The 13,846-nt window shown below is 40.7% G+C and overlaps 1 protein-coding gene across 1 annotated transcript; it reads right to left on the bottom strand.

Annotated features, from left to right (window-relative positions):
* Window positions 1-2,188: 2,188 nt before the first annotated feature.
* On the bottom strand, window positions 2,189-13,022 carry LOC122435897 (synaptonemal complex protein 3-like). The gene is made up of 9 exons (XM_043459993.1): window positions 12,887-13,022; window positions 11,852-12,042; window positions 11,267-11,336; window positions 11,074-11,108; window positions 9,476-9,593; window positions 8,489-8,588; window positions 6,898-6,996; window positions 2,646-2,750; window positions 2,189-2,513 (listed from the first exon to the last, which is right to left on the bottom strand). Exons 2-9 carry the CDS (start codon window positions 12,000-12,002, stop codon window positions 2,460-2,462), a joined length of 732 nt encoding a protein of 243 aa, XP_043315928.1. The 5' UTR covers window positions 12,003-12,042; window positions 12,887-13,022; the 3' UTR covers window positions 2,189-2,459.
* Window positions 13,023-13,846: the final 824 nt, after the last annotated feature.

Raw genomic sequence — 13,846 nt, 5'->3', positions numbered from 1 at the left:
GTGTCATCAAGCACCTGATCAGGTTCACAAGCTTAGTGACTGAGTAGTAGCTGAAGGAGACAAGAAGCCTCCACTGTAATCATTAACATTTGGGCTCAGATTTATGATCAGAATGAGAGTGCAGCAGTCTGGACATGTAATCAGAAATACAGCTCCAAAACTCAGTGTCAATCCTGAGGATAAGAAGGGAACCTCTGTGTTCAAAATTTTAGCAATCTTTGTGTCAGAAGAGAAATCCTTATTAGACATTTGGGGTTTTGTTGCTGAAGGGTTAGATAAAAATCCAGGACATGAAGGATATCTGCCTTGCTTCCTTTGATTGCAAAAAAGGGTGACATTTACTTTGAATGCTATAAATTGAAACATTAAGTCGTGATACTACCCAAGCGCATTCCTTGTAGCACTGCAATTGTTCAGTCAAAGGATATGACAAGAAAGGATTTCCTTGATGTTTGCAAAGCAAGTGTTTAGTTACTATGAAACAAAGGAAAATATGCACATTAGTCTAACTATGAGGATTTAGAAACTCAAACTGTGGTTTTTCTGAAATTTCTATTTAGTGAAAGAAATTGTTCTTTCTTTTGAAAGGGGGAGTTTGGAGGGGGAAAAATGGATCTTTACATTTGCTTTAGAGTCACTTGTCCTGATATTCTGAGTTAAAATCTCACTGTCACAGAATGTGGACACTAAATGTTCCCTCTTGTGAAAAATAAAATACCAGCTAAGGCACAAGTGACATGAAAGAAAAGTGCTGACGGAGAAAGAAAAATGGTCACCAAAGGTGGCTTCCCAGGTTGCTCAGTGGTAAAGAAGCCACCTGCTAATGCAGGAGACCTGGGTTCAATCCTTGGGTTGGGAAGAAACTCTGGAGAAGGAAATGGCAACCCACTCCAGTATTCTTGCCTGGGAAATCCCATGGACAGAAGGAGACTGGCGGGCTACAGTCCATGGGGCATATGTCATTCGAGTCAGAAAAGGAGAATCTATATGGGCTTGTTTTTAAAGCCTTGGAAAACCTTAAAGAGGAGGCTGGTGTATAGGGCCAGAATTAAAAGGAAAAACACACAGAAAAACAGGAGAGTCACTCCTGCCCTCCAAATGGGAATATATTGTTTTGAAGGGGTCACAAAATCAATTTGAGTAACTTGGAAAAAGATGTTTACCTGACTTCTTTCAATATATTCTGAAACAATGCCATGTTTATTAAATAACATGTGTCCAAGTGAAGACAGTGTTGTGCTACTATGTGTAAAAAATGCACAAAACAAAAGGAAAGGCACAGGAATTAATCATCCAAGTTTTCAGGTGAATAAAAAAATCAATGTTCCACATAGTCAATGAATGTTAAACTTGAAAACAAAGCACTGTAGGCAACTTATATTTAAAGACAGACATGAAATATTTAACTGTAAATAACTAAGTGTATGTATATATTGATGAGGGCTTCCCAGGTGGCACTAGTGGTAAAGAAACTGCCTGCCAATGGAGGAGACACAAGAGACACGGGTTTGATCCCTGAGTCGGGAAGACACCCTGGAGATGGGCATGGTAACCCATGCCAGTATTCTTGCCTGGACAAGAATTCCATGGGTAGGGGAGCCTGGTGGGCTACCGTCCATGGGGTTGTAAAGAGTTGGACATGACTGAGTCACTAACACTTTCACACCAATTAAAGTAACATTTTGATGTCTCTGTGGAAATGACGTAGTCACAAGCCCATGTCTCAGCACTGATATTTATGTATTTCAATAGCTAGGTCTTTTCTCTTACAGATATTTTAGAAGTTCAGTTAATTAAAAAACATAAATGTAAGTTGCTTTTAATAATTTTTATAAAGCAATGGAGTAGATTTTTCCTTTGAAATCATTTTTTTCCCTTTGGAATTGGATCCGTAAACTAACGAGTAAATACAAAGGGGTGCACAGATAGAATGGATCTTATACTCTTTAATTTTTTTCCTTAAGCGAGAACAACGTGCTGAGACATGGGCTTGTGAATATGTCATTTCCACAGAGACATCAAATGTTACTTTAATTGGTGTGGATGTGTTAGTCACTCGGCCGTGTCTGACGCTTTCCAACCCCACGGATGGTAGCTCGCCAGGCTCCTCTTCTTTCTATACTCCTTGGACTGATGTAGAACACACTGATGCCAAACCTAGAATTAAATCACCTTTATTGCTAAAAGTTTATTTGACAGTGTTAGGCACAAAACATCAATGTTAATAATGAAAAGAGCTGAAAGCTTGACGCTTATAATTTGAGAATTGCTGATTATAATCACAAACTCTTTAGGTTTTATATGGGCTTTAACACATAGGATGTCTTGCACTGAAAAAATGTGCTAAGATAAACAAGATGTACCCACTTCAACTACAATTTTTAAAATAATGTGCTTCAGTGTGGCTGATGTTGCACTTGTATCATACAACTTGGGTTCAAGCTCTTTCTCCAAAGCCCTCAGAATAACAGGGACAGAAGAAACTTTTGAAGCATTTGCAGTTCATTCTGCAGCTGTTTCAGGAAAGGAAAGAAATATTAAACATCTGCATATTATTTAGGTAATTGTTATATATACTTCATTAAAAAAATACCCCAATGCTCACATCCCTCTGTAGTTCTCAATATTAAATACACACTACTTACAGCTTCAACGATAATTTTGTCTTGCAGCATGGCCATTCCTTGTCTAATTTCACTTTGCTCATCACTCAGAAAATGTTCATGATCCTTCTCTAACTCCTCCATACGCTAAAAGAGAAAGTCTAGTTCAGTGAGAAAGCACCACTTTTCATCTCACATTCTAAATGGATACAATTAAAGTTCAAAAGTAATAACACTTAATATTCAAAGGATGCTCACTATTTATTCCAAATAAAAATACTATAACAAATACATGGAGATCGAAATATTCACTTAAGGGATCTTCTAAATGCTGACTTGAGTCAAATTGTATTATTACAGTGGTACAATCACCTTACCCTTTGCTCAAAACAATAACTTAAGGAAGAGTAAAGGTCAAGGGGGAGGAAAAACAAAAAAACTGATGGTCCCACGGAATGAAATACCAGAATTTAAAAACCCTCTAATGAGCTTTCTAAACAATAAGTAACAATGCATGTATAGTGACTAATAATGAGTGAAACATGGCTCCACTGGAGGGAATAGAATGAGCTCTACTATGACCTCGCTACATGATGAAAAACAAATTTATGTTCTAAATCTTTACCATTCATTCAACAAATATTGACCAAGTGCATTCTATCTAAAAGTAAGAGTAGTCCTCCTTCCATCCTATCTAAAAAACAAACAACAACAACAACAACAACAAAAGCTAAGGAGAGGTTGTAGGCCCAGTTGTGGTTTTCTATACGTATTTTTAAAATTAAAAAACAAAAGACAAAAACATTATAACAATTCAGGAAGCACATTCTGCCGTGACTATGTAGTGGAAAACAGGATTGATTCTGACTTTGTTGGCAAAAGAATAAGATGTCAATTAGTAAAAGAAGGAGGGAATCAAACCTATTGTAGGCGAGGAGCATATGCAAAGCAAGGAGGTAATGGTGACAGTGCAGAGAAAGCAACCAATCTGGACAGGTGGGAGGAGACAAAGAATGTATGTGGGGAAACCACAAAGGCAGGAGGGATCTTGTTATGGGGGACACGTTGAACATCTAAAACTTCAAACTCGGAAGCTATAATGACAGGATTGCAGGAGGGAAGGGATAATTTTAGGAGGATCATTATTACAGAAGTGTGAAGGATGGATTGGAGAGGAGAGAAGTCAGGCAAGAGTTTAATAGAACAAGCAAGGGATGATGAGGCCCTGAACCAGGTAGGGCAGCAGCAGTGGGAATTCAAAGGAAGAAATGAAATAGGTGCAAACTATTGTACTATACATAAAACAGACAAAGAACACAGGATTTACTATGTAGCATAGGGAACTATATTCACTATCTTATAGTAAGCTACAATGGAAAATGATTGAAATATATATGTATGTATATATTTAGAAACATATATGAGTGTGTGTGTGTGTGTGTATATATATATATATATGAACTCTATATATGTATGTATCAGTTCAGTTCAGTTTAGTCGCTCAGTTGTGTCGGACTCTTTAAGACCCCATGAACTGCAGCACGCGAGGCCTTCTTGTCCATTACCAACTCCCGGAGCCCACCCAAACTCATGTCCATTGAGTCGGTGATGCCATCCAACCATCTCATCCCGAGTCGTCCCCTTCTCCTCCTGCCCTAATCTTTCCCAGCATCAGGGACTTTTCAAATGAGTCAGCTCTTCGCATCAGGTGGCCAAAGTATTGGAGTTTCAGCTTCAACATCAGTCCTTCCAATGAACACCCAGGATGGACTGGTTGGATCTCCTTGCAGTCCAAGGGACTCTCAAGAGTCTTCTCCAACACCACAGTTCAAAAGCATCAATTTTATACCTCTCAGCTTTCTTTATAGTCCAACTCTCACATCCATACATGACCACTGGAAAAACCATAGCCTTGACTAGATGGACCTTTGTTGGCAAAGTAATGTCTCTGCCTTTTAATATGCTGTCTAGGTTGGTCATAATTTTCCTTCCAAGGAGTAAGCATCTTTTAATTTCATGGCTGCAGTAAACTTCTGCAGTAATTTTGGAGCCCAGAAAAATAAAGTCAGCCACTGTTTCCACTGTCTCCCCATCTATTTGCCATGAAGTGATGGGACCAGATGCCATGATCTTAGTTTTCTGAATGTGGAGCTTTAAGCCAACTTTTTCACTCTCCTCTTTCCCCTTCATCAAGAAGCTGTTTAGTTCCTCTTCACTTTCTGCCATAAGGGTGGTGTCATCTGCATATCTGAGGTTATTGATATTTCTCCCATCAATCTTTATTCCAGCCTGTGCTTCCTCCAGCCCAGTGTTTCTCATGATGTACTCTACATATAAGTTAAATAAGCAGGGTGACAAATGTAGCCTTGACGTACTCCTTTTCCTATTTGGAACCAATCTGTTGTTCCATGTCCAGTTCTAGCTGTTGCTTCCTGACCTGCATACAGATTTCTCAAGAGGCAGGTCAGGTGGTTTGGTATTCCCATCTCTTTCAGAATTTTCCACAGTTTATTGTGATCTACAGAGTCATACTCAATAAAGCAGAAATAGATATTTTTCTGGAATATGTATCTAAATATATATGTATGTATATGATCTACATATACACCCAAGCGAGGGTTCAATAGTACATGAACCATGAACTTCCAGATGTTCAAGCTGGATTGAGAAAAGGCAGAGGAACCAGAGATCAAATTGCCAGCATCTGCTGGATCATCAAAAAAGGGAAAGAGTAAAAAAAAAAAAACCATCTACTTCTGCTCTATTGACTATGCCAAAGCCTTTGACTGTGTGGATCACAATAAACTGTGGAAAATACACATGTATGTATATATATGCATAACGAAGCACGTTGCTGTATACCAAAAACTAAACACAATGCTGTAAACCAGTCAGACTTCAATTTTCTAAAATGAGAGAAATTGCAGATGCAGATCTAAAAATTGCAGAGCCCAGTAATTGCTGTGTGGGAAGGATAAGGGACTTGGAGGCGTCAAAAATAACACTAAAGTTAGTACCATAAATGCTGACATTTAGCAATGTCCTTCAGAAGCACTCTTCTTTGGTACTTTATTAAATCTTCACACCAATTAGTAGTAAATGGTTCTCAGGTAACATTAGAGCTACATCTTGTCTACTTAGAAACATGTTCAAGACAACTTTTGCACATATATGATTCTAAAGCTCTTTAAAGATTATCTATTTAAAAGCCTTTTACTAGTTTACTTAAGCCATCTCAATTAGTTTAAAAAGAGTGACACATTAACATCTTGTATTTGGACAAGATGGTCACTCAAAAGAGCACTTCTGCTTCCTCTCCAAGGAAAAAGAAGGGGAATGTGCAGGGTCCTATCACGTCCTGAATAAGTATGCACATATATATATGAAGAAAGGGACAACAGGCACTGAGAACAGTTTGCTAATGTGCAAATATCACAGCAAATCACTTTCAATCCACAAACACGTAGTCCACTTCTGGGTTTTTCATTCAGTTATACACTTTGACTTTCTTATGTGATTATAAATTCGCATATAAAGTCACTATTAGTTACTCATATTCTAAAAGCAAATACCCCATAAATGTTCATACAATGCATTTGAAAACAAAAAAGGTCTTCACTAATTATAACTGCCTGACTTTATATGCAGCAGCAACAGTTAATAGGAGAAAGGTAAAAGACACCTAGAGATAATTTATTAAATTCCTAAATTTCCAGTATATATTTGTCCTTGGCTGATCGCCTAAATACTCATTGCTGAACAAAATAGTTATGATAAAAAGGTTAATCAAGTATCAGTTTTCTTCACCATGTATATACATCTAGATTAAATTCCCAGTTTGCAGTTCCCCATTTTAAATGATTCCCACAAAACTATAGGCTTCCCTGATGGCTCAGATGGTAAAGAATCTGCCTGCAATGTGGGAGACCTGGGCTCGATCCCTGGGTCAGGAAGTTCCCCTGGAGAAGGGAATGGCAACCGACTCCAGTATTCTTGCCTGGAGAATTCCATGGACAGAGGCTACAGTCCACAGGATTGCAAAGAGTCAGACATGACTGAGTGACTAACACTTTCACTTTCACAAAAGTATAAAGGAATCCTAAAACTAAAAACACATTTACCAATTAGGCTGTATTCAGACCAATGAATTCAAAATGGAGAATGTTTAACAAGTTAAAGGCAGGCACGACCTAAATGTTTTCTCCCCCATAAGTTTGGATAGACACAGACTATCTTCTACTTTTATATACATATTGTTTTTATGAGATGTACTGTGTTACCAAATACAACAGACCTTCAGGAATTGCTCATATGAATTTTTAATTTTTTTCAGCCTCTGGCTCTGAAGAAGTCTAGCTTGTTGAAGAACATTTCGTTGCTCTTGAAACATACGCTACAAATATAAAAGAAAAAGTGGTAAAATGTGGGCAACATTTAATATTTGGAAAGCATGTTTATACATTAAGCTTTAAAGGAACTCTCTCTAACTCAATGCTTGTTAACATTTCCTGTTTTGACAACTTTGATGACCAAGTTGAAGTAACTGTGGTCACCACTACAAGACAGAAACCATATAATATTCCTACCCTATCAGTCACTGAGTAGGAGATATTCTTTCTTAACAATCTTCAAAACATGTCATTCTTGAGGTCAAAATCCACAAATGACCCTTCCAATAATGTGTTTACCACGGGTAGGCAAAATCTACAAGGTAATCCTTCCTAACAGTAATTGCTGAGGAACTATTCTTTCTTAACAATACTCAAAATATATATTAATTCTTGGCCCCTTCAATATGCACATAGATGATCCTTCCAATAGCTGGCCTTTCTGTTCTTTGACCTAAACTCCAACAATAAACTTACCCGCTTCTTTACATTAGCCACTCACTTATATAGTCATACCCCATAGTCATGGGATTCGGTCATTCCCAAGAACTGCCCTGGCTACATGATATTAGTTAGAGCAAAGACTTAAACAGGAACTACAGGTCAGGTATGGTTCCAATGACTTTAACAGACTTCTTCTATATGATCTCATTTTTTTATTCTTCAAAAAGTCTCTATGAGGTACATACTCTCACTGTGTTCCCTTTCATAGATGAGGAAACTGAGACACACAGATAAACAATCTGTCCTTGGTTTCACAGCTAGCACTGGTCAACCAAGATTGGATCCCAAACATTTACCATTCTGGGGTCTGGGCCCTAGACCATTGTACTACATATACTTTTTCATTTCCCCTAGCATTCAACCACTACCTCTCTGTTTTGCACTTCATTCCCTTTCTTGCTACATACAGGTCAACACTACATCAGGAATAACATCCGCTGATGCTAGGACTGTTCATTGTCCCCAACCCCCACTCTCTTGACTTCCTCTCTCCTCCTTCTCAGCTTAAATCCCACCATCGATCATTACACCTATGCCATGGCACATGTACCTTGGCCCCTCCTCTGTCAGTCTTCATGACTAAACCCCAATCCTGGGAAATCCGCCTCTCCAGCTGCTCTGCATCAGCCATGTGGAGTGGTCTCACTTTAAATTCATGATCACTATGACAGCAACCTAATTTGCACCCATAATTGCTGCTTGGCAATGGTATCTCCCTGGTCCTCTCAGGAAACAATTCCAGGGCTTCTTCTCTGTCCCCCAAAGGCAACAACTTATCCACCATCCTTACTCCTAAACGGTGACCTTACTACTTCACTAAATAAACAGAGGCACTCCCAAGAGAACACTCATTCTCCCTTCACTACATCTCCCACCCACCTTCACCCATCTGAGTTCAGGGGCTCTAGCTTCTCTCCTGTATCATTGCCTGAGCGATTGCTAATTGAGACTTTGATACAATAAGCTCATTTTAAAGCTAAGGCTGATACTAACAGCTAGTTTTTCTTCTTGTTCCTGGGCTTTCTTCATGTCTAAATCCCACTCTCGAAACAAAGTCTGAAACTGCTGAGCATATTTGAGATAAAGATTCTGCCTGTGAAACATAAGAAAGAGCAATGTCAAACTCCACAAAGATACAAACAAATATCAACTGTATTTAAAACAAAATTGATTTGACACAATTTACACTATAAAAGAAGAAAGCAGTAATAGCACAATAGCAGCTGAAATATTCTCACGGGAAACAGAGAGGTTAAGTGGATAACTTACTCCTCAGTTCCAAAAGTACTGCTCCTGACTGAATGAATACAAACACTATTGCACATGCTCTCTACTTCTTGAAATCTAGTGACAATTTATTGTACTATGAATTTCCCAGAAACATCATTTTATCTATTAATAAAAGCAGTTTACTTTTCATTTCTTCTTACTGAATATCCTGTATGTCCTAATATGATAAGTAGATTCAGTCAGCTTATACTATCTATTTATCAGAGAAGATTACCAAACAGGAATATTTCACTTAACTATTTCCCCTCTTTGGCACAACAATGAATTTTGAAAAAAAGAACAGTAAACACAACTTAGTTAAATGGTACAAATTTTTCACAATATAAGATTAACCTTTTCTGCATAACTGAATATAGTTAACTGTCACAAGAATAATGGTTTAAGACATCAGCCTTATGTTCAGCTAGGATAGGTCTAGATTGAATATAATTTAATTATATAGAATGAAAACTCAATTGTTCTTTGAAAGGGGAAGGAAAAAGGTCATCTTTATTTTCTTCTAGGAAATATATCTCAATTCTCTTAAGGAGTAGGATTACAAAACTAATGGCTTTACCTGGTTAGGAAAAAAAAATCAAGCAAAATATGTTTTGCACTGGAAAATGTAATAGTGTTTGCCTTATACATACCATCAGATACTAAGAAATTATACAAAACGTCATTGTGGCACAAAAACTTAAACCACTTTACCTTTGTTCTTGGTGTGTTTTCCAAACACTATCAAGTTTTTCATTAGTGATTTTGATAGTAGCTCTTGTGTTCATCTCAAACTTTTTTCTCTTTGCAAGAAGAGCCTGTTTCATGTCAACTATATAAAAAATATTTACTCATTAAAGTCAAATGTGGAAAATTATCTTGTTCTGATACATTCAAATCAATATGGGCAAATGCTGCCTCAGCAATATGCAAAGACACTTAAGATTTATAATACAGACACCATTTCAAAACGCAAGATTTGCTCACTTTTCTCTGGAAAACCTTTCCAGTACTAGTATCACGACTCTAATTTTTCTAACCACAGACCACCTTTAGATTTAGAGATACTGGAAAAGTGATAACAATCAAAGCATTTTCCAAGTTTCAAAACGTGTATAAAGAATCTCAGGAGAAAACTTTCCATTCATTCCTCATCAGAAAACAGTGAAAAGGCAACTCTTTCTAACTGTGTAAAATATCCTGTAGTTCAAGGGACATGTTTAGATGGATTACCATTAGGATGTGTTGCAAAATAATGCAGAAAAGAATCCTTTGCGAAAGTATCCTTCAAAAGGATAAAAATCATTATATTGCACGAAACTGATTTTTCAAGCAATCTAGTGTGTGATGCTTTTGACTGTATTTCACTAAAGGAGACAAAGACCATGGGCATAAAAACCCAGGTTTCAAGTAAGCAGTTCAGGAACATTTAAAAAATATTTTTCCCGGAGCTTTGTACATAATGTTTTTATCTGTAAGTGCTGCATTTCACAAAGATTTATTCCTATAAGATAAGCTTTGCAAATCACATGGTTTGATTTTATGGGCCAACAATAAATAGTTATCTTTCAGTAATCATGAAGGGTCTGCAATATAATAAAAATAATTTATACATCCAGAATCTATACATAATAAACGGTTCACCAGGCAGCTCACAAAAGAAGCACCTCATCCCAACGAAGCAGACCAAAGTATTCAGAGCATATTTGCCTGTGAGGGTGATCTGTATCAAAGGGGCACAAATTGCCCCAGATGCTTTCCTAAGTGTACTGTCCTCTAACACAGATATGGTAACTAGTATCTGACAGAACAGTAAAATTCTTCCAAGTTTGGGGACCTGATTATACATCTCTCAATAGCTAGGAGAGTTGTCTCTAGTTTTCTCTGACACAGATTATAAATGTTTAAATAACGAAAAAGGATTCCATTTCTGCTGCTAACCAAAGAAAAGAACATCAGAAAGTCGTGAGAAGTAATTAAATCAAGACTGTTTAAAATTGACCTGAGCACTGATACATCACTTTAGTTGTGCACACCAAAGGTGGTACAAACTATCTCATCCATTTCCTTACACGGTCCATTCAGGGTACACATGCAGAAATTAAAGCATCATTCTTGGTTCATCAACAATGTTAGTACCATTTTCACTTTGCAAAAACCTACAAAACCTAAAAGTCAAAACACACTGAATACTTGCATAAAATCCTGTATCTGAGAAGAAGTCTTATTATCCACCCATTTAACATCTAAATTTATAAAAGCTACATGGTTTAAAACAATTTTCATTAATTATAAATATCACTCAAACATACCTCTAAATTCTTCCAGCATCTTCTGTATTTCATTCCTGTGAAGAAGTTACATCAAATATTATTCAATAAAGACAACCTAAAAGACCATACTTGTTATGAAAGAAATCCGCCACTCAAGGATTTCACAGACAATACTTGTTACGTGAGCCAAGCTGACTTTACCTAGCAGGTAAAAATTGCTATAGAACATTACCGCAAATCTTCCTGAAATGTTTCTGCAGAGGGCTGTTCCCCCCCGAGGGTTTCAGTCACTGAGCTGTTTTCTGCACAGAAATAAAAATAGAAAACATTGTAAAACTGATGTATGACATTTTGGTCAGGTTTCCTGAAGAAACAGACTCACTGTAGAGGGTCCAGGCTTTGCCCCAACAAAAGCTTCTTAAAGCAGACATCTCAAGAGGAATCATGTATGTGCAGGTCAGATGAAGTTAGGTCAGGGACCAGGACCACTTTTTGGAGACAGTGTTATAAGCCTTTCAGGGTTGACCAACAGGTGAAAAAAAACTGTAGCACCCCAGGAAATGGTTTGGAAAGAAGGATGTGCAAGCTGTTATGAAGGAGAGCTGCTAGGAAGCTTACAGGGCAGTCCCAGTTTGGGATATGAGGCTGAACTGGGCAGTCTCCGATACATGACACAGCTCGGCACACACATGGCTTTCCCTGCTTACCATGTGGAGGACTGGGAAGCAGTGACCCAAGGGACAGGGTTACTGCCCGACCCGGCATCTCCGCCCTCACCCATGCACTGTGATCTGCAAAGGTTTCCGAAAGACCGTACCTTGGCAAACACTCTCTGGCTCACTCAGCTCTCTTCTCTCCTGACTCCCAGAGTCACAGGCTGCCATATCCTGAGCCTCCATAGGGGCATCCTGAATCTCCTTTGAGGCATCCTTAACCCTCCTGAGACGCTTCCTCTGAGGCCTCTCCATCTACTCGTGTCTTCCAAGGTACAGACAGTACGCCTGCACCCTGGGAGCACAAACGTAAAGACACAGATTGGCACAAGGTCAACGGGCGATGGCCGGCATGGGTCCTCCATGGCAGATCAGTGTGTGTGCATTCTCTTGTCTCTTGTTGGAGGAGGAGCTGATGAAGCACGCAGTGATCATGACCCCCTCCCCCAAGCGCTGTGATGGAAGACTGCCTCCTGCACCGCCCCTCACAGCCCCGTGCTGCCCACAGACATCTGAGTGTCAAGACCCTCTGGGGACAGAGTGTCAGGATCCCACATGGGGACAGAGGCTGCCCCCTGCGCCTTGGGTCTCCAAGGATCAGGTGTTGGGCAGGGAGGCCTGGCCACAGGCAGGACAAACCTGAGTGTCCCTCCATAGGGGTGGGGAATAAACCGTTCAGCACCTGTCCAGGCACAGTCGGGTTGGGGGCCTTCCTGACACGCCATCTGGACCCCACGATGACCTCAGGGCACTGGCCCATCCTTTCTGCCCGGTCACTGGGCAGGAAGGACAGACCTGGGTGGATGACGCTTGCCCACCTTCTGAGACTCTCCTGGGTTGTGGGGACCGACAGCTTTCCCCAAACCCCGCCTGCTGGCCCAGCCCTTGGGGTCCTCCTTCTGCCCGGCTGGAGGCCGAGGGGAAGCCTTGGGGACATCGCCTCAGAGGCCAGCCTGGCTGCCACAGCCCCACACTCTGATTCCTTCAAGTCTGAGAAGATGGCGCCGCCCCTCCCCCAGCCCTGCTCACGGTCATGTGGTGCCGCCGGCCTCCCTGAGGGTCCCTCTGTCCCCCTCTTGGATCCCTCTGCCTGTCCCTCCCTCCCTCCATCCTTCATCCACACAGGGTGAGCTCCTCACCACAATCTCCAAACTGCGAACCTCACACCGCACACGGGACGCTCCTCTCAGGACCTCGGGACAGCACGGAAGTAACCGGCCTCTCCTGAGAGGGAGCAGCGCCGATTGGCTGGCACAGTGCGCATGCGGGAGGCGGGGCCTGGGCCTCACCCCGCCCCTTACAGAACAGCCCTCCGGGGGGGTGGGGGGTGCTCAGGCTGGGGACCCACGCTGCGGCTCTCCATGTTCTGTCTGCAGAGGACACTGCCCTTGCGGGCCGTTTTCCTGGGAAATCACAGAAGGCCAGGGGAGTGAGGAACAGGTGCTCCAGCCTCCGCCTGCCTGATGAAGGAGCATTTACCAACCCCTAGTCACTCTCCTCCTGATTTCCGTTCCACTCACTCCCTTCCGCTTGCAGACGAAGAGCCATCCTCCAGGGTGTCTTGTATAAACCATCACCCTCCATTTTCCGTTTGGATTTTCCTTTGTTTTTTTTAAGACACTGTTATCTCATCCTTAAATAGTCTTGCTTACACTTGTTATCTGCAAATCACGGTCAATTTTATCAGGTTCTCTGTGGTCTTCTGCCACTTCCTCTTAGCATCACTCGACATTTGTGGCAGTATCAACCAGTATCTACAGTGTGACCTGTCTCCACCGGGCTTTCTCTTTCCTTGCCCTGTCATGTACCCTTGTGGAGCCACACCTCCCTTTGTCCCTCCATTTTTCTTCTTGTCCCTGGACATCTGCATGCTTTCCACTTGAGAGCCCTTCAGAGCACCGATGCAAGCAGTGTTCTGATGTCTAGCCCATGTGCAATACGCATTTCAGTGTTTAAGGGAGTGGGATGGCTAGGTCATAGGCTCACTGAGTGCAGGGAAACTGTGTCCAACTTCTTCCTCCACCAGCGGGTTGAGTCCCATTGTTCTGTATCCTCACCAAATACGTGGTGGAATAGGGATTCTTGCCTGTTGGCACTCT

This window comes from Cervus canadensis, chromosome X (genome assembly GCF_019320065.1).
Source record: "Cervus canadensis isolate Bull #8, Minnesota chromosome X, ASM1932006v1, whole genome shotgun sequence".
Taxonomy (NCBI): Eukaryota; Metazoa; Chordata; class Mammalia; order Artiodactyla; family Cervidae; genus Cervus; species Cervus canadensis.
Note: the sequence above shows the minus strand (reverse complement) of the source record. Positions and strands in the feature narration are given on the sequence as shown.

What these genes read in the sequence shown, in the direction of transcription:
- LOC122435897 (XM_043459993.1), bottom strand. Translation starts at nt 12,002, where the DNA reads ATGGAGAGGCCTCAGAGGAAGCGTCTCAGGAGGGTTAAGGATGCCTCA. An exon ending in ACATTTCAGGAAGATTTGCG is followed by an intron (nt 11,109 to 11,266) that starts GTAATGTTCTAT and finishes ACTTCTTCACAG; the next exon opens with GAATGAAATACAGAAGATGC. An exon ending in AAAACACACCAAGAACAAAG is followed by an intron (nt 8,589 to 9,475) that starts GTAAAGTGGTTT and finishes TATGTTTCACAG; the next exon opens with GCAGAATCTTTATCTCAAAT.